The sequence below is a fragment of the Saccostrea cucullata genome, unplaced genomic scaffold (genome assembly GCF_032062105.1).
Source record: "Saccostrea cucullata isolate Sc308-1 unplaced genomic scaffold, CSIRO_AGI_Scuc_v1 ctg43, whole genome shotgun sequence".
Taxonomy (NCBI): Eukaryota; Metazoa; Mollusca; class Bivalvia; order Ostreida; family Ostreidae; genus Saccostrea; species Saccostrea cuccullata.
The window spans coordinates 504,006-531,376 of NW_026934231.1; the positions used below are offsets into that span (position 1 = coordinate 504,006).

A 27,371-nucleotide genomic window follows, 5' to 3' on the forward strand; every position below is an offset into this window, starting at 1 on the left:
GGCCTTTTGAGATGACCCTTCTGGTAACAAGGCGGTAGAAATTTTGTGTTTCTTACACATAATGTACAATATAGTATTACTCATCATATATTACAGTTTGAACAAAAAGTCTATTGTAGTATTTGTATAATTTGCTTTATAGTGCTAAAATTGGCACTTTCCTATGTAATCCTATAGTGAATGGACTTATATTTCGAGATGGTCCCTTTAAATAACTGGACGATAGATTTCGCCCAAACTTTGCATGTACACTAAAGTTAATGTAAGTTATATATGGTATAAAAATGAAGAGTTTCGCTATTGTAGTTTTTACCCAATAAAACCACAGTCGGCCCCCTCTATTCAGAGGATATCGTTAGTGTGTAATTATATACTTATAGTGTGACTCATTACAAACCTGAATTACTATTGCATGTAAAACTTTGTTTTTAATATGCTCAGATGGTTTTAACTCATTACGAAAACAAATCATTGAGAGAGGATTGTTATAAATAAATAATTATTTCCATGAACTATGTGTGTATTTCCCATCATTTTCTCATATATAACTAGATAAAACATCGGTGTATTGTCAGTTTATTACTTATTTCATTGCTAAATGTCCAATAGTCATAAAACGAAAACGAATTTTTAATTTTTCGTTGTCTCTGGGGCATGCAAGAATACATAACATATGCAAATAACCTTGAAAATATAGGATAGCGATTATAAATGTTATGTTCAGCATTTTAAATGCTACTTAGGGAAGTCATTAAATGTAACACTGTCATGCAAAGATAAAGCCTAACGTCATCGTTCGTCAGGGTTCTTTATGCAAATCAAGTAGAAATTTCATAAATCACAACCTCATTGAAAAAGAAATCAATCTAATATTAAAATTATTCATAGAAACTTTAAATAGCATTTTTTGATTACTTTTTTGCTTATTATTGTCCCTTCTCGAGTTTTTCACTCATATTGAGACGCCACCACTTGTCCATGGAAGGCCTCAAATTGTCCAAAAGTTCCTCGGAATTTTGAAGTATCCACATCTGATTCATACCTCTTGAAGTTTCTCCTTCACTACTGTTACTATCTTAGTGAGGAGTAAAGAAAGAGGCTTGTTTGAACATCCACCAATGTCCATCAAATACTCATAGTGCTTTTGGGAAAGACTCTTCTTGTCCTTAAAACAGTCATTAATTTTTCACAAAATATGTTTAAAATTGGTGAATTAATCTTGGTTTCTCCAAACTAAATGCTCACATGAGGCAAGTACATGAATTTTATCTATACATTGAAGTGATCATAAACTACACTTATATTTTATCAGAACACTAATGTTAGTAAGGCAAACACATATTCAAACGTAAAAACGTAAAGTATGAAATTACCAAAAAAAAAAAAATAATAATAATAATAAAAACAAAAAACAAAAACAAAAAAACAAACGAACAAAGACAGAAGTTCTTTTGATCAGCTTAATGTATGGTAATTATCTCATAATAGCATATTATAATTTATGACATATAAAATGTGAATACTGCTATGGCAAATTTCAAAAAGAAAAGTTTGATTTATTTTTTTAATTCATTCTCCAATACTTACAATGAATAGGTGAAAATAAACATCACTTGATCAAAACCAATAACATCCTATATTTGCTGAGAAAGTATATATGATGCTGACTTTAAACCATGTTTTAGAAATCCCTGTATTATAAACTTATCTGTCAGTAGCTGTCTCGGTTTAATTGACTGTACCTACAGCGTGTTTTTCAGAATCGGGTACACATAACGATAAAGGTAAGTAAATAATTTGTTAAAGTGACATGTAATATACAAGAAAAATGAGAAGCATTTGATACCAAGAAAATATTCATATACCTGGCACCTCGGACCTTTATGTCAATTTTAGCAAAAATAATTTTTTAAAAATCATTCAAAACATGAGAGAAATGGAGATAACGAAGAGTATTCCAGATCAAAAGTCCATAAAATACAAAATAGGAGCAGAGCAAACACGGACCTCCAAAACATCAGAGGTGGAATCAGGTGCCACGGAGGAGTGAGCATCCCCTGCTGACTGGTCACACCCGCTGTGTGCTCTTTGTCATGATCGGAAAAAATCCGTCATCAATTCAGTGTATAAATAATGGACTAACAATAAGTATGAAAAACGTCAGTCAGCATTGGACTCAATGATAAATTGTATTTGCTGAAAAGGTCATTGTATCGATCACAGAACTTAGAAATGATGACTTTAAACGAGACTGCTGATATTCTTGTTTCATCAACTTGTTTGTCAATACTTTACTTCGTTTTAGAAATTATTCATACATAAAGTATTCTCTTGCGTATTGAATCAACTGAGATAAATAAACTCCGTATCCAGGTGACGAAGGTATATTGCTGCATAAGTAAGAGAAGTTGACGATAGAAAAGTTAAAGTCATCACGTTTATCATAGAGCTTGGTTGTTAGATTACCATTAACGTCTTTTTCAAGTAAAATATCCAAATATGAAACAGACATGTGAAATTACCATTGATATTTGACAATACGTCGTCGATATATTTAATGTTAGAGTTGAAGGCCACAGCAAGTGTTTTCTTCTTTTCACGTATAGGATTTTTTTATCATATGCTTATAAGAAAGGTCTGCTTATCAATAGATTCCAATAGATTGCTATCCAAAACGACATAGATATTGTATCGACAAGTATATTTTAATATCAAAGAACTTGTGTGTACAAATTACCATTGATATTTGACAATACGTCGTCGATATATTTAATGTTAGAGTTGAAGGCCACAGCAAGTGTTTTCTTCTTTTCACGTATAGGATTTTGCACAAATTCTGCTTCATATGCTTATAAGAATAGGTCTGCTTATGACGGGGCGCAATTGGTACCCATTGGATTCCAATAGATTGCTGGAAGACCTGGTCTCCAAAACGACATAGATATTGTCAATCAGAAACTCAAGTATATTTTAATATCAATTTCAGAGTACTTGTGTGTACAATATCAGAATGATTTTTAACAAAATAATTTTGCAAATGACCAATGACAAGGTATGTAAATTTACGAGTTCCATTTTATTGAAAAAGCAGCTGTCAATGATATCGAAAAGCCTGGCCTGTATTAAGAATATAAAGATTTACCTGAAAGGTTTAGTACACTTGAACCTTTGTTTTTATATAGGTGTTTTTCTTCATTGGTATTTGAGAGAGAAAAATTCTATAAAGATGACCATATATAAAAAGTGTTAATATTTGCAAATTGAACAACCTGATAAGCATCTAACTTTCATATATTTTGATTTTTAAAAGGAGGAATTATTTTATTATTATGTAAATCAATTAGGCCAGTTTTTGAATTGGTCTGAGTATCCCCCCCCCCCCCCCCCCCCCCAAAAAAAGAGAAAAATAAGCAGGCCCTTTAATAACTAATTTGACTACAAGGTGTTTCATTTTCCTGATAAATACACAGGTCCCGTGTGTAGTGTCACTGGTTGGTGGGGATGTTTACTCCCCCTAATTACCTGATTCATCATCTGGGTCTCTGTATTTTATGTCTTCTTTGCTGATTGGTATTTTTGCATTTTTTTTTAGATCGAACACAATTCGTTATCATTACATGCACTTTCCCTTTGAAGAAGTGTCCTTCGGTGTGAAATTTTAATTTCTGTAATGATTGAAATCAACAAAGCAAATTTTTTATGATCGGCTGTTGTTTATCTCAATTAAATCAACCGGATGTTTCTGGTGTACCATGTAATGTTGAAATCTTTGAAAGAGATTGTAATTTTGTTTTAAACTTTGGAAATAGGAATATGAAGCTGTAGAAATTCGATTCTATGATAAAAAAAAAACAGAACCGGAGTGTTTATTTTCTCACAAATCAATCTCTTATTTCCAAGTTATTATGTATAGCTACTAACAGTAAATATATTTCAGAAAAAAAATCATCATAGTGTAAAGTGGATTTCTGATATACATGTAGTAGTTGCCTTGTCATGAAAAAAAGAGAATTACATGATGTATGGAATTCTTATGAAATATTAAAAACCTGCCTTTAAAATCGTTAAATTGCAGACGAGTTCTTTCAGTAGCATTAAAATATTGAAGAAAAGCAAAATTAAGAAAGCCAGGACAAAATAGATTTTCTCAAACAATTGATTACATTGCATTGTAAATACAAAATATTTATTGGCGAGTTCGACAATGTTGCAATATTGTATTACAAACAGTGGCGAAATATGTCAAATACATTATGTTTATCGTCTCATAAATATCCAATACCCACTGAATACATGTAAACACTCAAAGAGTGTTGATTGTAAGGAGAATCGAACACGTTTAGAAATGATCTTTTAAAACTCAACATAGATAGAACAGGACGGAGATCGATCCACCTGTACGTCGATGTGGTTGCCAAGCAACAAGAGGCGAACTGAATCAATGGATTCTACCTCACTATTAAATATATGAATAGCAGGTTCGTACCAGCAGAGGATATATTAATTCTGAGAGAAAGACGTTGAGCAAACATATTGGATTTTTTTGTCTTTGGTCCGAGGAAGCTAACGTTCACAAACTTCATCCTAAAAATGTCGGTGATTTTAACAGCCTGTAGAAAAAGTAAGCAAAATGCCATTGAGAAGGCGCTCAAGAAGAAAGCAGCTGATAAGTAAGTTCTATTTTTGTTTGAAAATATGAAACATTCGCCCGATAGCAAACTACATGCATGTTAATAATGTATGATATTTTTAAAATGACTTCACATGCCAGGCCACTGCCTAGATTAATTTCTTTTTCCACTTTTGTTACTTATTAGAGCAAAGTCGACTTCTGTTTTTGTAATTATTTAACCTATTTATTCTGTAACGAATAATCCTTAGGCGTGAGGTGTTTTGCGGCCTGTGTGAAACTATGCAGAGAACGGGGAACCGATGCGAACTGTTTAAAAACACATATTTGTATTAATTCAAGGATTCAATTTCAAGTTGAATAATATCATATGTAAGGTGGTACTTATGATTGTGAACTCAGGGTTATACGACTTCTATATGACTTTTTGTTTTTGTGTCTTAGAATAGAGTACATGCAGTAAGTTATATCATAAATAAATTGATACCAGACACAGCAGAGTATTATAACAGGAATATAGACAACCTTGGTATCTTTTGAGAGAGACATAGATCAATTAGTGACAAAGTGTTTCATCATTAAGCTTTGTGTGGCATACTTTGTACATGCACCAGAAGTCCAGACCTTCCCCTCCTCATGCAAGTGTCTGCTGAACTCATACTTCCTCGATCTGATTTAAGTTAATGAAGAATCATGTAATATTAAAATATCACTGAATTGTCCATGTTCAAGACATAATCAGAAGAGGCATAGGGCTCTAAAGAATTTGAGCATTAATTAAGGCCCATCTTTTCCCTAATTATTGCTTTTATTAAAGGATATAGAAAAGTCGTAAATTTCAAAGGTGGCAGCATGGGGTTTTTATATTTTTGTAGTCTCATATGGTTTAAAATCATTTAAAATTAAAATTGCACAATCATAATCTTACTTTTCTTTTCATCCCGTAAGCAAATTTATTGCAACCTTTGAAATTTTCCCACATTTCATAAAAATAAGGTTAAACTTTCAACTCAGTAAAAGACAATACTTGTATCTCTTGCAAAAAACGGACCTTAATCTGTACATGTATGATTGGAGAGGGTTTGCAGTAATGAGATTGATCTAGAAACGCCCTTGTCTTTGGGATGAATGACAGGAAAAACCACTACAACATGATTTAGCTGCTAGCCTTCTGTCATGTTTTGTGAGTTTTCTGTGGATGATTTCCAGTATGAGTTTAGACTATATTTATCTTTTTCTGTATTTTAATGTTTCAATAAAACTCTCTCTGGGTTATTTCTTGATTTTATTTTTCCCTGTATTTTAATGTATCAATGAGAACTCACTTGGAGTTAATTTATAAATCATCATTAAAAAACATTGAAAAATCTTTTAATACCACACAACGATTATTTTAATTTGTAATATGGTATATACTTTTTGCCTGTAAAATCAATCCAAAAGCATGTATACCTAGATTTTAAACATATTCCTCAGTGTAAATGAAAAATAGGGTATAATAAACAGTAATTAAGCTCAAAAGACCATTGAAACAATACACATTGGGAGCACAGCAAAAGGGACCTCTAAAACATAAGAAATGGCATCAGGTGCAAAAATACGGGATCAGGAGAAAGCATCTCTTCTCGACCGACTACATCCACCGTGTGCTCCTTGTCATGATTGGACAAAAAGGAAAATTCAAGACAGTGTCAGCGTGAAAATAATGTCCTACAATTCGTATAAAAACGTGGGACAGAATTCTACTAAATAATAGTTTGTATTTACTGACAAGGTCATTGTATCGACCAAGAACTTTGCATAATGATAACTTTAAACAAGACTGTTCAAATCCTTGTTTTATTAGCTTGTCTCGTTTTAAAAATTGTTTGAAGGTTAGTAAATTCCCTTCACTTAATTTTTGCAACAATTATGCATTACTAATGTTTAAATCAAATAAACAAAAATGCAAAGTTTTTCAAAGAGTGAACATGAAGGAAAAACTTAAAAAATACTAATCGACGAAAGTTTAGTTTACCAATATAACTGATGCCTGTCCACTTTTAAATTTGTATTCAGTCTCTATTAACATCTAGGAGTATAAAATACCACAGAATGGATACAAAAGCATTTAACCTATTTCATAGAGTCTGCAACATCTTAATGTTGTTATTTACACCTTTGAACCTGTATTTAGTTGGCAGCTCAGCCATTTATAATTGATAGTTAATATACTAAGTAATAAATTACATTTTTGACCATATTTTCCCCCCAAAATTATTATCTTTTTTTTAATTACTTTTTTGTTCTTATGAAAATTACAATTAATACTAAAACTGATTTTAAGTCTATGTTTATAGACTTTATACTGAAACTGCGTAAGTAAGATCGGTAAAATAGTAACAATAATTAAAATGCATGTAAAATTTAAGTAATGTGGTGGTAAACTTAAAATAACATGCAAAAGCTCAGTTTAGTGATGGTAAAACTGAAAATGTTAAAGGTCTCTAAAAGGAGTATAGAATAAAAATGCATGTCAAAATTCAGAAAAATGGTGGTAAAATTGAAAAGTGAATGTTAAGGGTCGACAAAGTAGTGTCTATGTAAAACTGCATGTAAAAGATCAGTCAAGTGGTGTTGAAATTGAAACTGTGTGTTGAAGCTCAGTAAAATGGTGGTAATATTATCTATACTCTAAAGCTTGGTAAATTATGGTAATATTAAGCTACAGTAAAGGCTAGGTAATGTTGTGGTAATGTTATAACTGTTCAAAGGCAAGATCGTTAAAAAGGTGGTTATATTGAAACGGCATGTTAATACTTGGGAAAATGGTGGTGATAAAGGCTGCCTGTGAAACTCGTTGAACGGTAAAATTATTAGAACTTGTTGCAAAAGCTCTGTAACATTCTGATAATGTTAAGCTTAATATGCGAGATCACATATGGTCATTGAAGAATGTTTCGTGGATGTTCATGACATTTTTCTTTAAAATCTAATAGAGCCAATTTTAGTTAACTGAAAAAAAATTAAGACCACAAATATTATTAAAAAATTATTTTATATGAATACTTAAATAAAAATCAAGTAAATTACCTTTTAAACTTTATACAAACGTTACCTCAGGTTTTATATGGATTTTCGGACCGGTCCGTAATATGGGGTATTGTGACGTCACCCGTATCACACCGTGCAGAATCGGTGTATTTACTATACAATTATAGCCTTTTGATGAGGTCAATCCCTCGATATATAGACCTTAAAGAAAGCACATCGACCGAGAGCGAAGTGCGAGGTCGATATGCTTTCTCTAATGTCTATATATCGAGGGATTGTACCGAATCAAAAGGCTACAATTGTTTTATCATTTTTTATCAGTTAATAAGAATTGTCTTAAAATCCTTCTTTCTAATACTCCATCCAGTTTGAGCTAATCAGATAGTTGGAACAATAAAGAAAAATAATAATACTAACTATTACTAAGTATATGATAAAGTGATAATATATTTAACTGCTTTTTAAAGGTCTGAAATGTGGCGTTATTATAAAACTGTATGTAAAAGCTCTGGAAAGTGGCGTTATTATTAAACTGCATGTTTAAGCTATGAAAAGTGGCATTATTATTTAACTCAATGTCTAAGCTCGGAAAAGTGGTCGTTGTTATTAAACTTTATGTAAAAGCTCTAAAATGGGCGTTATTATTAAACTGCATGTATAAGCTCTGAAAAGTGGCATTATTATTAAACTGTATGTTTAAGCTATGAAAAGTGGCGTTATTAAATTCCATTTTAAGGTCTGAAAAGTGGCATTATTATAAAACTGCATTTTAAAGCTCTGAAAAGTGGCATTATCATTAAATTCCATTTAAATCTCTGAAAGTGGCGTTATTATTAAACTGCCCGTTTAAGCCCTGAAAAGTGGCATTATTATTAAATTCCATTTTAAGGTCTGAAAAGTGGCGTTATTATTTAACTCCATGTTTAAGCTCTGAAAACTGGCGTTATTATTAACGACGTTCAATCCTGATATTTAAAGTCTTAAACTTTTTTTGCCAAGTATATTTTTAGTTTCTACATACATAGCTTAATTAAAATTCAAATCAAAAAATGGGGGTCAATATGCTTCTTTTGGCGCTACAGTATATTTGATATGACCTTTTTGCACTGAAATTTGTGTCTTAATTAAAAAGTACATCTTCGACGTTTTACCTGCAATATTTTTATCGAATTAAAGCACGAAACAAAATGAACTCTAAGTCTGTTTAGAAAAAGGCACTTTAAAATTGTGACTGAGAAAAAGTTTCAAATTGCTTCGCATATTTAATTATTTGACCTTTCTGCACTACTAAAATGTGATTTTTCTGGCATTGAAAATTTAATATGCAAGAAAATTATTTTAAAGTCTTAAACTTTTTCTGATTTTAAGCAAATACTTCAAATATATCTTGAATATTTAGAAAAGAACATCAAAAGTGAGGGTATATGCTGTAAATTTTCAGATATTACTAAAAAAGTGTCAATTTTACGTTAAAATTAGCTAAATTTTTTCCCGGATTTTCAGAATATATATACTATATTTGTCACACTTTGTTGAAAGAATTCATAAGAAATAATTTAATAGATATTTCAGAACCAGCATAACACATTTTATTGCAAAAAACAGCTTTGTGTGCAACCAGCATGGAAAAATAGGAATCCAAAATAAACAGTACTTTTATAGTTCAAAAGGGAAAAACTGATCATTTTAGTCTAAAAAACATTCCGCCACAAAATATAGTCCCTAGTTTAACTCTACTTGAATAGAATTTAATCGCGGTTTTTTCATTGAATATAGCTCAATTTGCATTGTAGAATTAAGATTTAATGTTAGAATTTTAAAATGATGCAGAATTTTATAAATACTAGTATGGGACATGACCAAAATCCACTCAAAAGCTCAGGATCGAACGTCCTTAAATTCCATTTTAAGGTCTGAAAAGTGGCGTTATTATTAAATTCCATTTAAATCTCTGAAAAGTGGCGTTATTATTAAACTGCATGTTTAAGCTATGAAAAGTGGCATTATTATTAAGTTGTATGTTTAAGCCCTGACAAGCGGCGTTATTATTTAGCTCCATTTTTAAGCTCTGAAAAGTGGCGTTATTATTAAACAGTATGTAAAAGCTCTGAAAAGTGGCGTTATTATCAAATTCAATTTTAAGGTCTGAAAAGTTATATTATTATAAAACTGCATTTTAAAGCTCTGAAACGTGGCATTATCATTAAATTCCATTTAAATCTCTGAAAGTGGCGTTATTATTAAACTGCATGTTTAAGCTATGAAAAGTGGCATTATTATTAAGCTGTATGTTTAAACTCTGATAAGCGGCGTTATCATTTAACTCCATTTTTAAGCTCCGAAAAGTGGCGTTATTATTAAGCTGTATGTAAAAGCTCTGAAAAGTGGCGTTATTATTAAACGGTATGTAAAAGCTCTGAAAAGTAGCGTTATTATAAAACTGCATTTTTAAGCTCTGAAAAGTGGCATTATTATTTACTAGCATGCTTAAGCTCTGAAAAGTGGCATTATTATTAAACTGCAGGTAAAAGCACGGTTTCATGAATTGATTTTATGCAACATAATCGTGTAAGTTTTGACGAAGATAAGGAATGTCTAAGCTAGCCTCCTTCTTTTGTTCTTTTAAATTTTTTTCCAGTGCCCTTCATGTTTCTAATGACAAATATTATTATGCCATTCTTCTCATAATTGTTAATATTTCAGCAGATATTGAAAACAGTAAACGCGTGATATCCAAAAAATATTTTTTTCTCTTCAGCAATGTTTCTTTACCTAATAAAAAATTGCCCTTTGTAATGAGTCTGCAAAAATCTGGTTGAAATAATTGTCTCCCAATTAATAAAGCAACATGTACAACCGATGAAAGCAAGGATTTGCATAAAATCATATCACAATGCAAACACTTATCAAAGGAAATTTTTGGAGGTTCCCGGAATTCGGTGGTCAATGACGTCAGAGTCGGAATAGAAACTTGAAGTTAATAAGCTTATCAAGAATTTTGCTTTTAGCAAACGAAGAATCGTTAGAGAATTGTTCCACCGATTGCAGTAAATATCAAATTATACTGGCATGCTATTCTCACTGCACTAGATAACATTGTGCAGCATTCGACAGTCTGATGCCCAACGTGTGTAGGTTCAGGTGCTGTGTATCCTCCAAAGTTTGCAGGATCATTATTAGGATTAAATACAAGTATAGAGAATCTTAACAAAAGAAATGAATATATAAAGGACTTATCATGTCATTTAACCAGATTATTTGTCATGACGTGTTATACACTTAATATCCGCTTATTTTCTGAAAGGTGAAGGCCGTGGTAAAATCAATTAAATCCAGAGTCCGGTATCATTTATTTATGTAAAGTAACAGTCTTATCACCAATCAGATATTGATGACAATCGTGTATTAGCAGGAAACAAGGCGCTGATTATTGATGTTCATGTTCATATTAGCACGATATGTATATGAAAATAAATTATGCATTTGATATGTTTGCAAAATTTTTCTTGCTCTCTCTCTCTCTCTCTCTCTCTCTCTCTCTCTCTTCACGCGATTGTGTTAGTGTGTTTGATTCTTTTTTTTATCTTTCGCATTAAAAGAGTAATAAGACCCCAAAATACTCGTAAACATTACTCATTAAAATTTACTTTTGCGTTGTCAGAAAAATGACCGAGAAACATTGGCTTTAATATCGAAGCAAAATTTCTTTAAATTCTTTTTATTGATCCAGATCACTGCATACTTTTTTTTTTATTATATACATTAATGTAGATCTTGCATCATATGTTGAAACATAAATACTTGAATGCAAATTAAATCCATGATCGTTTAGACAAATGCAGTCACACAAACGAATGAAATACAAGATGCACGTACATCCTATACAATATCTACGTTTCAATTGTGCTAAAAAATTAAAGCAAAACATTTTATTCTCTCTTCCATTTTTTTTCTTCAGAAAAGCCAAGCGTGAAGCAAAAGAAGCTCGAATGCTGGCGTACCAAGCGGACCAAGGAATGCCATCGATGCATACCGAATGTCATGACACAACCGTCTGGAACTTCATGATATCTGAGGAAACTTACAATATTTCGTTTAGTAAGAGTTTAAATCTTTCCAAACTCACATATTCATTATCACCCAATTTCCAACATACCTTCTGTTTTTCTGCTTACTTTGGTATTATTCATTGTCGGTCGTTTTTTCATTTTAAACTATTTTGTCACATCTTTGTCTTTTATTTAATTTTCATTTAGAATAGAGTGTAACTGCACGTGAAAATTTTTCATCACTGTTAACTCGAAGCTGCAATAACTTTATAATTAGTGTGATGATTGTAGCATCCAGTTTTATTTACAGGACCTGTTTGTTATCGTTACCTTTTTCATGCTATGTTAGAAAGTAAACACTTACTCAGCTTTTTTAAATTCACTTTTAATATTTCTTTTAGTAAAATCAGGATGGCACGTAGAAAAAAAGGTTTTAAAATGTAATTTTTATCAATGAGGATTGGGAGGTTTACATTACGTGTGTTTTTTTTTTATATAAAGTTGCTAATAAATTATCGTTATATATATATTTTTAAATTTTATTCAGCAGATTTTTAAAAATAATTTTTAATTAGAACGGAACGTGTAGCTTGGCTTTAAATGCGTATGTTTAGATCTAGTTTAACTATAGTTTTCAATAGATTAATTGTAGTTTAATATCTAATACAAATGTGACTACTATATTCCGTAGTATTTTAAGAATTTTTATAAAAATAACAATTAACTTTATTTGAAAAAAGATAACAAAATAGAGTTTTGGACCAAGATAAGGAATGTCTCTAACTATAACATTTCCCGATAAGATTGTTCTTAATCACTTTGATGAAATTGACAAGCATGGCCTTGGCTCTGAGTTATTGGTGTAAAGTGTGAGTAAGAATTATAATCTAATAATAAGTTAATATAATTTCAAACTGTGCAATAATTCCTTCTTGAAAATCAAAATTATTGTTACGTTGCAGCACAAAAACTAACATAAAGGTCACAAGCTCGTTTAATATCGAAATATCATAAATACATAGATGTTTTTGTCATCTTTAAAGAACTTTTCTTTCTTTAAAAAGTACAGAATTTAAGACATCACATAAAACTTGAAGAAGGTTTGGTAAAGTTCTACCTTATCTAATACCAATCGTACTAAAATGTTGACCAAAACCTCAAAAATTAGCAAAGTCGGTAAACTAAACTTAACTTATTGCCTTTTTGTACCTTTTTGCATGCAATTAATACTGACTTTTAACCAGGTATCATTTGTGTTCTTAATGACAAACTTTCATATTTTAACAATGTTTTGCTTAATATTTTAAATAAAAGGCCAAATATATTTAACATTATTTGAACCAGGTCCTTAAAAATGAATATTTCCATTTCTAATTTTTTTCTCTGCGATAACTCTTTGAAAGTTGTCGGAGTTTATTTCTTGATAATTCTGCCGGAATGTAAATTAGGCGGGTCGATAGGTCAGGAGCTAAGGAGGCCTAAAATGCATGCAAATCTCGTGCGCATCTGTCTCTGTGGCTGACGCTAAGGAGGCAAAATGTGCATGTAAATCTCGTGCGGCTGCCTAGGTGTTTGACGTCATTTGGCGAGGACTACTGAAATTGGCATGGAAGTCCTCGTGTAATTTAAGTCTATGTCTACATCTTCAAAGTCTAAATCTACCATTTTATTTCACAATGAAATGAAATTATACGGAATCACTGTCTGGTTAGGATAGTATGCCAGGGACATCAACAATAGTGGGAAACATGGGATAATTTTAGCATAACGGGCTTCGCCCGTTATGCAAATTATCCCATGTTTCCCACTATTGTTGATGCCCTGGCATACTCTCCTAACTAGACAGTGATTCCTTAATTCAGATTTCAGTGATTGGCCATTAAATCCAATGAAACAGATTTACAGGTATATAAGAAATAACATCGAAATTCCAGAAGAAATGACATAGAAATAACAGAAAAACATAAACTGTGGTTTCATCATATTTCGTTGGCATCAATTTTCGTGGATTTTGTAAAATAGACGTTTTCGAGGATACGTAATTTCGTGGACAAAAGCATTGCCTATACAAATGAATGTCATATTTCTTAATTCAATGAATATTTGAATTCGTGGATCAGCTCAACAACGAAATCCTCAAAAATTGGTGCTCAACGAATATTGATGAACCCACGGTATGGCATTTTGTTGACAGTAAGAGAGGATGACCTTAAACTGACCTTCAAGCAAATAACACTAAATAACATACATTTTTGTGATATGTGTATTTCTTAGAAAAAAGCGTAGATGTTACATTAATGATAGAATGTCCACGAAGTAATATGTTTCTATACTTAGAATGTATATTTTGTTAAATGTATTAAGATTTTTCCAGAGTTTTAAAATTTACTTTTTCTATTAAGGTAGGATTCTTCTCATATTTCTTGTATTTAAAAATTAATGAAATTTTCACAGAATCCAGAGGACAATATCACTAAGTGATGGTATCAGTGAGATTAAATTTGACCGTTTAATATTAGACGCAAGGTTAGGTCAAGGTCATTACCCTTTTCCTGGACATTAAGAATAAAACATTACTGTTTCCAATCATGCGATCCCTACTTGTAATGCAAAAGATTGAATGTTTTTCTTTTTGCATAAAATGATACTGCGGTATAGGGCCTATAAGATGATATTACCAAATTGACATCGATAATTTAAATGAAATGGATATTTGCTAATCCGAATTTCCTCTACTTTTCTTAAATTTTTAGGATTTGTTAGTTATTTTTATATGCTTCCTATATTTAACTTTTTCCAATTTTCTCATATAATAAACTTGTCACATAAAGGTACAAAATGATACAAAAATTAAAAGTTTTGATCGTTTACTAAGAGAGAAATAACAGTTTTTTACGGATTTTTGGCGCAAATCTGTACTTAGATTTGAAGCATTTAAAAGCCAACATAGTTCTTGTATGTGTGAAAAATCTTATTTATTTGATATATTTTGAAACTTTAATCCCTTATTATTAATTTAACTTACATTTGAAAATTTCTTCTAGTCTTTGATTGCGTAAAAATTATAACTAAATTCAATGTTCTATAATAATTTTGAGAGGCAGAATAAAACATATTTTCATACGCCAACATTCCGCCAAAAATATAGTCCCTGCTAGTTTTCAAACACAGTTTACCATTTCTATTTAAAGTTGTATAATTGTGATGAGGAAAGAAAAATATGATCTTTTAAATCTCTTACATCTAAATATATAAGACATATCAACAAATACACTTTGAATATTCCATCTAGTCAGAAACCAGAGAAGAATCCTACCTTAAATAAGAAATCATAATATGTTTCCTAATTGTGTCCAATTGATAGATTTTTTCTAGCGTAGACCGAAGAACATGGAAAATAATAAATGAAATTAGCATTCAAGTCATCAAGGATTCGAATTAATTAGATAATACTCGAAAACAATATAAAACATTAAAGAGGTACTATATGCAGTGTTTTAAAATTTACCTTTTGAGGTAACAGATATGCAAATTAATTCCGCCCTCAACAAACTTGTTCTATATTTGGATAATGTGAAATCATATTTGTGAAGCAGGTGTTACAAATCATAAAAGTCCTCTATTCTGTTTTAACAAACTATGTGAACTGCACTCGATATCCAATATCCATTCAATAAAAAATGTAATTACCTCACAGCATTGCAATTTACTGGAATGTAAAACATGCATATTTATTAATAAATTTATTTATTTTTCTTTTTTTAATGCAAATGTCCATGAATTTTAATTGAACCATTTTATGATAAAAGTATATAATTGTTACATGACATTATGAAAACCTTTTATTCCTTTCTTTTTCTTATTTTCAAAACATGCATTGCATGAATGATGGTTACAGTTTTGATAATCTGTTCATTTGTATTGAAAAAAAAATCCACAAGATTTCACAGGTTAGTGTAATTTCACTTTTACTTTGCACGCAGACTCTGCATTAATGGTTTGCTAATATCATCGATTATTTGAAAACTATGGTCTAGATGCTCTAATTGGATTCTTAAAGTAAATCATTTAAAGTTCTTTAATTAACTCCATCGTTAAGATCCAACGACTGAATAACCTTGAAAACAGTTTGTGTCCTATAATTGATTTGATACTTGAAATTGTGTAATTTTAAATGCTTATTGTTGTTTAAGAAATAACGTGAATAGAATTTGGAGCTTATTTTTATGTAAATTATTTAATGCTGACTTCACTTTGTTTACAGTAGAATAAGTTAATGTGGAAATCGACAATGCGCAGTGGTTATAATGAACCTCATTCCTTAAGAATACTAGTAGAAAAACTTAAAAAGTTTTTAGCTTTAGCATTGCAGTCTACACTGGAAAGGAAATTACCAACAGTAATTATCAAACAAAGCTGTATTCTTAACTTTTTGATAAGAATTAACCGGAGAATTGTTTTCATTACAGTAATTCAATAGACATACAGCTTATTTGGAGGAAAATATATGGAAACAGTAACCAGTTAATCAATGGGCTGACTTTGTATCCGAAAATAAAGATGACTTCATTGCATGTAAAGTTCGAATTCATTGCTCCTATATTTCGTTTGTTGAATTGTCATTCATTTTAAAATTTATAAATATTTGCAAGTTTTTTTTTATTGATTTCATAAAATCAACATATGAAATAACAAAGTTTCAGAATTCCTTGATTATGTTGCCATTTATATAAGCTGAGTCAAATGTTCTAATTTTTTTTTACATCATAATTAAGTTAAGAAATATATGAGGGTAAAAATCAATAGATGCTTATAACCCACTTTATTCTAAAGATGTTAAAAATATGAAGTGGCAATACAATCTACAGGAATTATACACTAAAATATGGCATTTCTATCTTTTGTTTTGATTTCCAAAATTATCTCTCATGCGTAAGGAGAAGTAACGATGAAGGACTTGTGTTATTTTAGAAATAGATTTTTGAACGATACCGTGTAAGCACAAAATGCTGATCAATACAGTTCATTGTATAAACAGAAGGCTTAATGTAAAATGTATTACTGGCAGGCTGAGTGATTAGAATCAGAGAATATTGGAATTCCTTCATCTATTTACGCGGACAGTGATGCCATTCTCGTTGCCATTGTTTGCAGATGCAAAGATACCGTATTTATGTCTGAACTGGATCATTATCCAGATTTGGACAAACAGAAAATCCTTTTTAATGATTTTACAGGCCGTGCGTTTTTTGACATAAATTTTTGTAGAGGAAAATCGAATCATATAATTTTGTTCATTGGCTTCCTGTACGTACATGTGATATACGGGATTTTTTTTTAAATTTCGAATAAACTTATTGATTTTTTTCCTTTTCAAATTAAGCTTTGGTAAATTCAAGCATCAGAATAAAATAGACCGTTTCTTTTTTGTCTGAACGCCCGCAACATTGATCTTTGAGGTGAATCGTATCAACTCAGCTTTTTAGTTATTTAAAAATAATGTTTTATTACTGAGCATATAAATACCATGATTATAATAACCATGATTTGATTTGATTTGAAAAACTATATACCTCACTTTTTGAGCTAAAAATATGAACATTTTTTCGTAGACATGTTTTAATAAAACATGGACTGATTTTTTTTTTGAATACATATGATAACAAATCTTCTGCAATAGATTCTTAATTGTATTTGAAAATCTGAGGCGGACAAATTATAGGAGAACTTTTATGATTATCTGAGAGTTACAATATCGATTTACCATGTTGTTAAATATGTCTTAAAAATCATTAATTGCACAGTTATGCCCATGAAATATATTATATATTGGCATCCCCCCTTCACCCCAAAAACATCATCATAACTGAAAACAAATTTAAGAGCCGAATCATCCTCATAATTGTTCATTTCCTAATGAAAAGCACTGTTACATTATATATAGAGTGATTCTATGCTAAACTGTAGTTGAGCTCATGAAGTACAGTTTACAACTTTTTTAAACACTAAAAAGATACATTTTCTTTTTGTTCACAATGGTTTAGTATTCAAAGTAAAATGATTTCTTGGTGGACGTGAATTTCATAACACGATCAATGATTAACATATAATCACAATGAAAGAGAACAGAGAGGGGGTCAATTATTGATTTTCACAACTTAAAAAAACAATGTTTCTTTGACCTTTTTAAAAATATAGACGCCTTTTAGTCTAGTAATCTATTTTCATGCTGTGTTTAAGCAGGCAAATATTTGAATATATTTAACTTCTGAAAAAAAAATAACAAAAGTAAAGAAGTATTATTGAAATTTTGAATAGCTCTTGTTACTTAACAAAATAAGTTCGAACTATAAAAGGGTACCTTAACAGCATTTCTGAAATCACAGAGTATTTCTTAATGTAAAAACTGAAAATAAGTAAGAGATTACTTATACAGAAAAGAAAAAGATCAACGAACGTGCCTTTTTTTAAAGAAAATAAATTCAAAGTCTAATAATGACCAAAGTGTGACAATTTAAACTTTTTTTAACGTTCATTAGATTTACAACACATAAAGTCGATAGAAAATAGACATGATTCATATTTATGAAAGTCATATTCCAATACCAATAACAAATATCAAGAGCAAAGAAACCGATGACCTTATATACATATGAAGATAACGAACAGTTATCAGACTCAGAAGTCAAATTTAAAAAAAAAACAAAAAAAACAAAGATTTGTAGCAGATAAAAAAAACAAAAAAAAAACCGACCTCTGATAATTTTAGAGATGGGATCAGATGCCATGCATGGGGGAGTAAGCTTTCCCTGTCGATCGGTCACACTAGTACTCGCTTTTTGTCATGATTGGTCAAACAGAAAAATCTGTAGACAATTTTTTGAAACATGATCTTTCAATTTTTATTAAAAATGTTAGTTAATATTCGCCCTTAAGATAAATTTTCGCCTTGAAACACTTTTAAAGCATTTTTTTTCAATTTTCGAATTTAAGAATTATTTGGCTTGTAAGAAAACTGTGTATAATTTGTGGGGTTTTTTGTGTTAGCCATATTGATTATTTTCTGAAGGGATTATGAAAATGCAAATAATATGGGAATATAAACATGATTTTTCAATTTTGTTAATCATTCTTTTCGAAATACGGTAATGTAAATTTCAGATAACTGTGGGAAATTTGTTCACATCACTGAGCAATGTTTGTTACAACTACAACTAAGACATTTTTAGCTTATGAAATAATTTAATTGGTGTTTTCCATCCTTTAAATGTTTTTTCTTTTCACATATATTTTTTTCTGTAAATTACCCAACCTACATATAAAAATTCTATGAAAAAATTATGAATGATAATAACTTAAAAAAATTATTTTGAAAAGGACTTTGTACATCTTCCAAGGATATATGAGAAATGAAAACGTGGTAGGAATGGGAAAAAAATATATAAAAGATGTCCCAAATTACTAAAACTTTGAAAAAGAAACTTGTCTTTGTAAATTGTTTCTTTTCAGACGTAAAGATCAAAATCCAAGTCAACCTGCAAACTGTTATTCTAAATATTGCAACCTCTATCATTTGGCTTCAAGTCCTCAAGTGAGATTTAGAAACGATATATATGGAAATTGTCAACCGCAAAAAAGTTCATTTATCAATGCCAACGCAGGTAGGTTAAGGTTACAACCAAATATTCTACTTGCCTATATGATATGACGTCATAATAAACTATATGACGTGAAGTTTAGAGATAACAATTTCTTATAATCGATATCTAAGATTGATTTGAGGCCGTAAAATTAATCAAAATATGCAGAGGCATAATACAAACAGAATTTTGTCGTTTCTGGGTCTCTGTAGTTATCACAGGGGTTAAATACCAAACCCGTGACGTCATAACTGTTGATCATGCAGTAGCAGAGTGAAAGTGAAACGTAACGAGAATTCATGTAAACAAACACAAGAAATCGGAGTTTAAAAGCATTTAGAATGAATATCATGTGTGATTCATGTGGGAATAAAGCTTATGAATAAGGTATGGTAATATACTTCAACAATTTCTTCGTAACATTAAAGCAGGGAGGGTGTTTACTTGCCGATCAGCCTTTCCTCTGTCGTTCGTAATAAATAAGATGCAAAAGTTCAACACTACGACGCACACATTGAAACTTAATCTTTGTTTCTATCTAAAGTTCTTATTATATTGTTTTTAGAAAGTACTGCTAGAATCGTATGGTTTACGGGAATTAATGCATTTTTTTCGATGTTATGAACAAAGTGTAAAAATTTTGGGAAGGTTTCGTCAGGAAGTGTTGAATAATTATTTCTGTGATAGGACAGTAGGATTCTAGCAGCACTTTTCATGGTACAGAGATGTTTTTACATAATTATTATTACAAATTGAAATTAATTATCCCCGGGGTAGTGTTGAACTTTTCACTTTTTCATTAAGGCATATTTTCTAATTATAGACGTCACGTGGTGACGTCGTGGTGAAGTGCTTCATGTAGTATAAATCCCATTGAAGTCTGTAGAATGCATAATTATAACAAAAGTTTTATGCTTGACTTTTCTGATTTATTAGTGTTACATAATTATAAAAAAGTCTTAATTCGCCGAATTCTGGTCCATGTGCTACCTTAACATACCCGCGAAGGTTTAAGGTTTATTTCCTCGACCTTTTCCGATGTGTTTATTAAGACCTTCTCATTATGATATTTTGAAGTTTAAATATAAATGGATATTTCATCAGTTAAATTATCTGAAATATAGACATAGGTGCCTCATCTATAACTTCGAGGTCAAAGTTCAAGGCCAATGTCATCTCCAATCCAAACATTCCATCCTGTTTTCCTACTGTAAGAAGTTTCTTACTTATATTATTTTAACATTTGAATCAAGTTTTCTGGATACCTGTGAAATGAAATATATGAAGAGAACGAACATTATTTTAGCTCAAAAGCCCATTGAAACAATACAGATCAGGAGCACAGCTAATTTGGACCTCTAAAATATCAGAGGTGGGATCAGGTGCCATGGAAGAGTAAACATCCCCTACCGAATGGTTACACCCATTGTTTGCTCCCTGTCATTATCGGGAAATAATGGAAAATCCCATAGATAATTAAGTGTGTAAATAATAGACTCACAATGGCTATGAAAAACGTCAGTTAGCATTAAAGTGATAGATTTTGTTTACAGACAAGGTCATTGTATCGACCATTTAACTTGAAAAATGATGACTTAAAAAGAGACTTGATATTTTTGTTTCATCTTATTGTTTGTCAATAATTTATCTCGTTTATAAATTGTTCTTACGTAGAGCATGCTCTTGCGTATCAAATCAACTGAGAGAAATAAACCCCATATGCAGGTGATAAGGGTATATTGCTGCATATGTGAGGGCAGTTGAGGATTGAAAAGTTATCAAGTTAATTAAAAGCTTTGTTGTTAGGTTACCAAATATGAAACTCTGAAAATGCAAAATGATAATGAAGCAAACTTCCACGATAATGAAACAAAACAATAACGCATTTTGTTTTTATTTCTGATTTAGTCTTGCATTGGACAGGTACACAGTTCTGTGACTTGTTCGTAATCACTCGATTAATTGATCATCAAACTTATTTTTCTGAAAGAAAATATTTATATTAAATTTACCTCATATGAAGAGGCATTTGCTATAACATTGTGATGTCTTGGGGGGATATCGACAAACCAAATGTTGCTTTTTAAACAATTACTTGATCAATAAACGATAACTCTCAAACAAGGAAAACCTCAAATAAAAAATAATCATTAGCCATCATTATTTGCTTTTCCTATTGCATTCAATTCAAGAGCAAAACACAGTATGATTGGATAACTTCAGTCAAACGTCATACATTCTGTTAAGTTGTCTAATCTAAGCAGGACTATGAATATTTCCGCTTCCAGTCAAACTCTGATAAAAAGTGTTTTTTAATCACTTACTTATCTTTGTTTAAATAATCATTTCTACATATCATAGTCTAGTTTCTTCATTTCATCATGACATTATGTTGTTGTTGTAATGTATAAAATGAAACCTCTTTTTTTTTAACATTTTTTTTAAATTATCTGAGTGTATTGATTTTTCTTTGTATTTTTTTTTTCAAACACACCGGGTATTTTTTCTTTCATTAAGTTCGATAAATCAATATAATTCTTTAAAATTATATGCTGAGTTCTAGTAGCAATTGCAATTGTCAACGCTTTATAGAGTTTGAGAGTTAAAAGTACGCATGTATTTTTTAACTCTCAATGTACAAATGTAGTTGAAACTGAAGAAAAAAGTGCTTAAAAAGAACATTGTTGATGTATATCGTTGGCATTACCTTAAAAAGTCAAATTTTTAATGCCTAAGTACGCATTTAAGTTAACAATCAAATTTCAATGACCACCCACCAGTGAAATATTATATACAGGAAAATATCAAAGAAACTTTACAGAAGTTTTGTTTGTTTTGTTCTTTTTTGTTTTAGTTATTGTAAATATGGACTGAAAAAAAATTCTTTTTTCAAAGACAATTAACGTGATTAGGAACACTTTTCAATGTTCATAATATTCGAAAGAATTTGTTTTCATATTATTTCTACAGAGAATTTTTCTCTTTTTTGACCAAAATATATGTTCAGCCTTGATACTGAATATTAATTCGTTGTTCATTTTCTAAGATTGAACCCTCAAAACTGTAGTATTAGTCCATATAAATAAAGTTTCGAACATCTTGATTTTTACGATTAAAATAAGGTAATTGACCAAAGTTCAGCGGCACACTTCAAGGAGAATATTGCTGGAAAGTAATATGTTTCATGTACCTGGTTGTCAGGAAATTAAAACTGTCTGAAAAAATCAATAACATTGGGAAATTATTATTTGAAGATATGCAGCTTTAGTTTAATGAATAGCGGAGTTCATTAAACCGATATATCGTAATTTTGAATCAGTGAACTGATTCATTTGATGACCTTTATAACCTTTACCTTTTTGCACCTTTACGCAATCGAACTGGAAAGTAGACAAAAATCGCTGATACATACAGCGTATGAGCATTGAATCAGCGTGTACTTTAATTTCTTAATATGTGTCGGCATCTAGAAATGTTAATTACCATTTTTCACCCTGTACTATCTTTGATAAAGTTTATGTTCTTAACATGATTCAGATATATAAAAAATATTTTTAAATAAAGATCAAAAACGTGTCTAATCAGTAATATACACTTTAACATCCTCTTTTCTTCTTTGAAAAATTGACGTGATTCTTTTTTTGTAATTTTCACACAAATAGACATGGTTGGAATTTTCTTTTTGGAACAATTGAATTACCTCAAAGTCAGATACACTCATATAATGCCAATATTATACATAGGTATAAAGAAGACCTAGACTTTTATCTTTCACTAAAAATGGAACGTTTTTGTCGAGTATTCTTTGTGTTAATTTTGAAATTAATAAACCATTGAAATATATTTTTTAATTCACGGAGTTAGCAAGAGTCCAATTCCCCAAAGCAATGACTATTTCAGAACGAAGCCAAGGAAAATAGCTCTGGTCGACAGACACTGGGTTCTTACTTCCTCAGTCAAATGTTTTTAAAACTGTTTTAATTTACTAAAATAATTTTTGCAGAAGCTCACTTAACTGGTGCACGATAGAAGTAGAACTAAACCATTCACATTTATTCCAAGGCGATTGATTTAAAATCATACTAGGAACATTATTAGAGAAATATTTACACTTATTTACTCTATTTATTTTTTTACTCGCACTATTTCTTTTGAATATCCTACATACCTTTGACACTATTTTTATCCTGATTTCTCAGGATTAGAAAATTATTTTAATAAAATATTTTTCGAAACATTTTTCTTTATATCTTCAATATTCATTGTTGAATGTAATGAGAAAATATTTATATTTTTAGGAATGTACACAGGAGAAGTTTACTGCAACGGGGAAAAACAAGACGCCATGGTGAGTTTGAATGTACTTTCGTATTATAGGATGCCATGTGATTCTGAGTCACTTAGAATCGAATTTGTAATTTGAGAAATGTTCAAATGGTGCTATATATCACTGTTTTAACAAACAGCATCCGTGTGTCTAAAAATCTATACGCTCTTCAATAATGAATGTTTCAGTTATTATCACGATCCCCGACAGAAAGTCAATAGTAATTAAAGTATTATTGAGCTTCGATGTTACAGGAAAAAGTATTGTATTAGGGGACTAATTGCATTCTAGTAAGCCACAGATACGACTTCCTTATTGGTGGACTTCGAGGTAGAAAGTTAATACAATGAAAGATTACATAACAGTTATTATTGTAAACAAGGCAAAGATAACGAACAATGATAATCTTAAACTTGCTTTAATTATAAAAAAAATGTGATTAAAAACAATAATTGTAAAAAATAAAAAAGACATGAAAAATATATAATTATATACATACCACTAGAAATTTCAGACATGGGATCAAGTTTCCAGGAGGAATAAGCATCCTCTGTCATAACCGCCCTTAGTCCTATAAATTGATCGATGTAATTCATAGTCAGTCGTTAGTCCTATAGATTGATCGATGTAATTCATAGTCAGTCGCTAGTCCTATAAATGGATCGTTGTAATACATAGTCAGTCGTTAGTCCTATAAATGGATCGATGTAATTCATAGTCAGTCGTTAGACCTATAAATTGATCGTTGTAATTCATAATCAGTCGTTAGTCCTATAAATTGATTGATGTAATTCATAGTCAGTCGTTAGTCCTATAAATTGATCGATGTAATTCATAGTCAGTCGTTAGTCCTATAAATTGATCGACGTAATTCATAGTCAGTCGTTAGTCCTATAAATTGATCGACGTAATTCATAGTCAGTCGTTAGTCCTATAAATTGATCGACGTAATTCATAGTCAGTCGTTAGTCCTATAAATTGAACGATGACTAGTCAAATAGTATTAGATTTGATAAAAAAAAAATTAAGGTTACTGTTGTAGAATTTTCAAAATTCTTACTTAAAACAAAGTTGTTGAAATCCCTTAAACATCAACTTATATGTAGCCTCTTTTTTTGATTTTCAAAAACGTCTTTCATTTTTATTTACATTCAATTTGAGTTCGGATGGTGTTGTAAGAAAGAAAGGTATGTGAATAGTTGGTGTGTTTGTTGTTATAAACTACATGTCATTTTCCATTTTGATGATCATTTCGTTAAAGTCGTTCATAAGCAAATGCGGACCGCTTTATTGTCTGATGGCTTGTTAATTTCTTGGGGTTTGTTTTAAGTTTTAATACTACGGGGTTTACTTGTATACCAGATCGGAAAAAAGGGGAATCATATCTTATCGTATTTTTCTAAGTTTACAATAGTTTTGTGGACGAGGCAATAAGAAGAAATGACACAAAACATTCATTATAAAATTGATTCTTAAGTAAAACGGTAGTTTATTTTTATGTTAAGAAACGTAAATACAACGAACAGTAATGATACTCAAAAGTGCAATTAAACGATATAAGTTGTAAACAAAGCAAGCATATGCTTTTGTAAAACATCAGAGAGGAAATCAGGTGCCAGGAAAAGTAAGCAGTCCCCATTAACCGGGTACATATATGATGTGTGTCTTTCATCATGTTCGGGTAAAATCTGTGAGAAATTCAATTTTTATAAAAGACACCATGAATTCGACCTATAGATATCGGTAGATTGCAATTTTTTAAAATAAGATATACTATTGAATAGCGAAACTATAGCGTAAGAAAATTGTTGATATCCTTATACAGATTTTGAAATTTTTTGTATGTCTAAAATGCTCTATCATAAAGAATTGTCTTGGAAATATAAATACCATAAGGGGTATATTACTGCATATGAATAGTTGACAATAGTTGACAGAAGAACAGTTAAAAAATTCATATTTATCATAAAGTTTAGTCGTTTGTTTGCCATCAATGTCTTTCTCAAGTAAAAATGTACCCCAATATCTCAAGTAACAAGTGTTTAATAATTGTTCTACCTCCACTCCATAGGAAACATTCAGTGAAGAAGACTGCAGCTGTACTTACGACTTTGCCATGAATGGACATAAAGGCCGCATCATCACACGTGATGGCGCTCCGAATACCTTGACTGTGGATGGAATGTTGGTACCCAATTGATGACAAAAATATCTTCCAATCAGGGAGCATCAGTGGGCGTTTTAACTTTTTTCCCGCCATCTGTGATAAATACAAAATAAAGAATAAAATATTTCGTGATAACTTTTTTAAAATGAAAAACTGTAATTTGAAAAGAAATTTTTGGTACATTGGAGGTATAAACAAGGTCGCTTACACTGATTTACTTAAACTAACTTTTACGGGGACCATACTGTTGATTTTGTTGTATACACGTGATACTAGTTTGAGCAAAGTCAGAAGATTTATATGACTATCTAATATACTACTGATATGTAAAAACTTTTGTTAATGTTGGATTTCTTGTGAAGATAATTTCACTTTTAATTTACACATTTCCCACTAGTTTGAATGTTTAGCTTTATAAATACGTCATTATTTGCAAATGCTGCATCGAATAAGCACTGTAGTGTTATTATATTTTTGAAGCATTATGTAATGAAACATTTGCCTGTTGTGCATTTTATCATTTCTCATACTATATTTTATCTTTTAATTATATCTATAATAAGATCTGTGTTTTATCTAAAATATATTCACCGTTATTTTAAATTTTATTTTGAAATGTTTGAATGTTTATTCTAAGTAGATACCTTTTTTATGTTATGGTTATGTTTGTGTAATTATTTAAAATGCAAATTGTTTTAATTCATTTTGAACTTCATAGAGCAGTCTAAATTGATTGAAACCTTTGATCTGTGCTTTAAAAGAAAGTATGAATGTGCCTTTCCTTCATATAGAAGATTTCTAAAAAACCGACCTCATTCGGTTTATAGGCGTATTTGTGGTTGTACCTTTATAAAGTTAAAAAACAATTAAAAGATAATTTAAAGGCAAATGATTACACGTTTTTTTTAAAGTTTTGTATTTAGTGAAATATTTATAAACAAGTATTGTATATTTGTGATATTGAATGAACTCATATACTTTATTTTGCGTGTAGGCTAAAAAAGAACAAAGAAAATGTAATATAATAATAAAAAAGATATCCGTTTTGGTTATATAACGTAGTATTTTACAAAATATTAATTTAAAAAAATTAAATTAAAAAATATTAAATATTTCTTTTTGAGATGTTAATCAGTGCTAAATTATTTTTCTGAATTGTGTTAAAATATTTTTTTTTATTTTGCAATGAGGGTTACTATATTTTAATACATCTCTTTTATATCATTGTTAGACTTCATAATATTGTAAATACCTGTTGTAGAACTCTTTTCATGCATTCTTTATTTTCGCATAAAATAGGTGAAGGTTGAATAAACTCGGCCTATAACACAACTCAAGTTTGTATTCTTTTTTGATTCCAAAGTGCCAAGGTACTGATATATAATACGTATGCGATAATAAAGCTTACATGATAAATGTTCTACACCAGAATTCCATTCACTCGTACGATCCCAGTACATAGTGTACACGGGCTAGATGAACTTGTTTTTGTAACTGTTACGTAAATAAAGAGATATTGCATTAA

General features: G+C 30.3%; 1 protein-coding gene across 1 annotated transcript; it reads left to right on the forward strand.

Annotated features, from left to right (window-relative positions):
• The first annotated feature begins 4,405 nt into the window (after nt 1-4,405).
• On the forward strand, nt 4,406-27,371 carry LOC134240283 (uncharacterized). Its single transcript, XM_062722386.1, has 4 exons — nt 4,406-4,670; nt 11,622-11,761; nt 23,651-23,700; nt 25,751-27,371. The coding sequence occupies exons 1-4, from the start codon at nt 4,591-4,593 to the stop codon at nt 25,877-25,879; spliced, it is 399 nt and encodes a 132-aa protein (XP_062578370.1). The 5' UTR covers nt 4,406-4,590; the 3' UTR covers nt 25,880-27,371.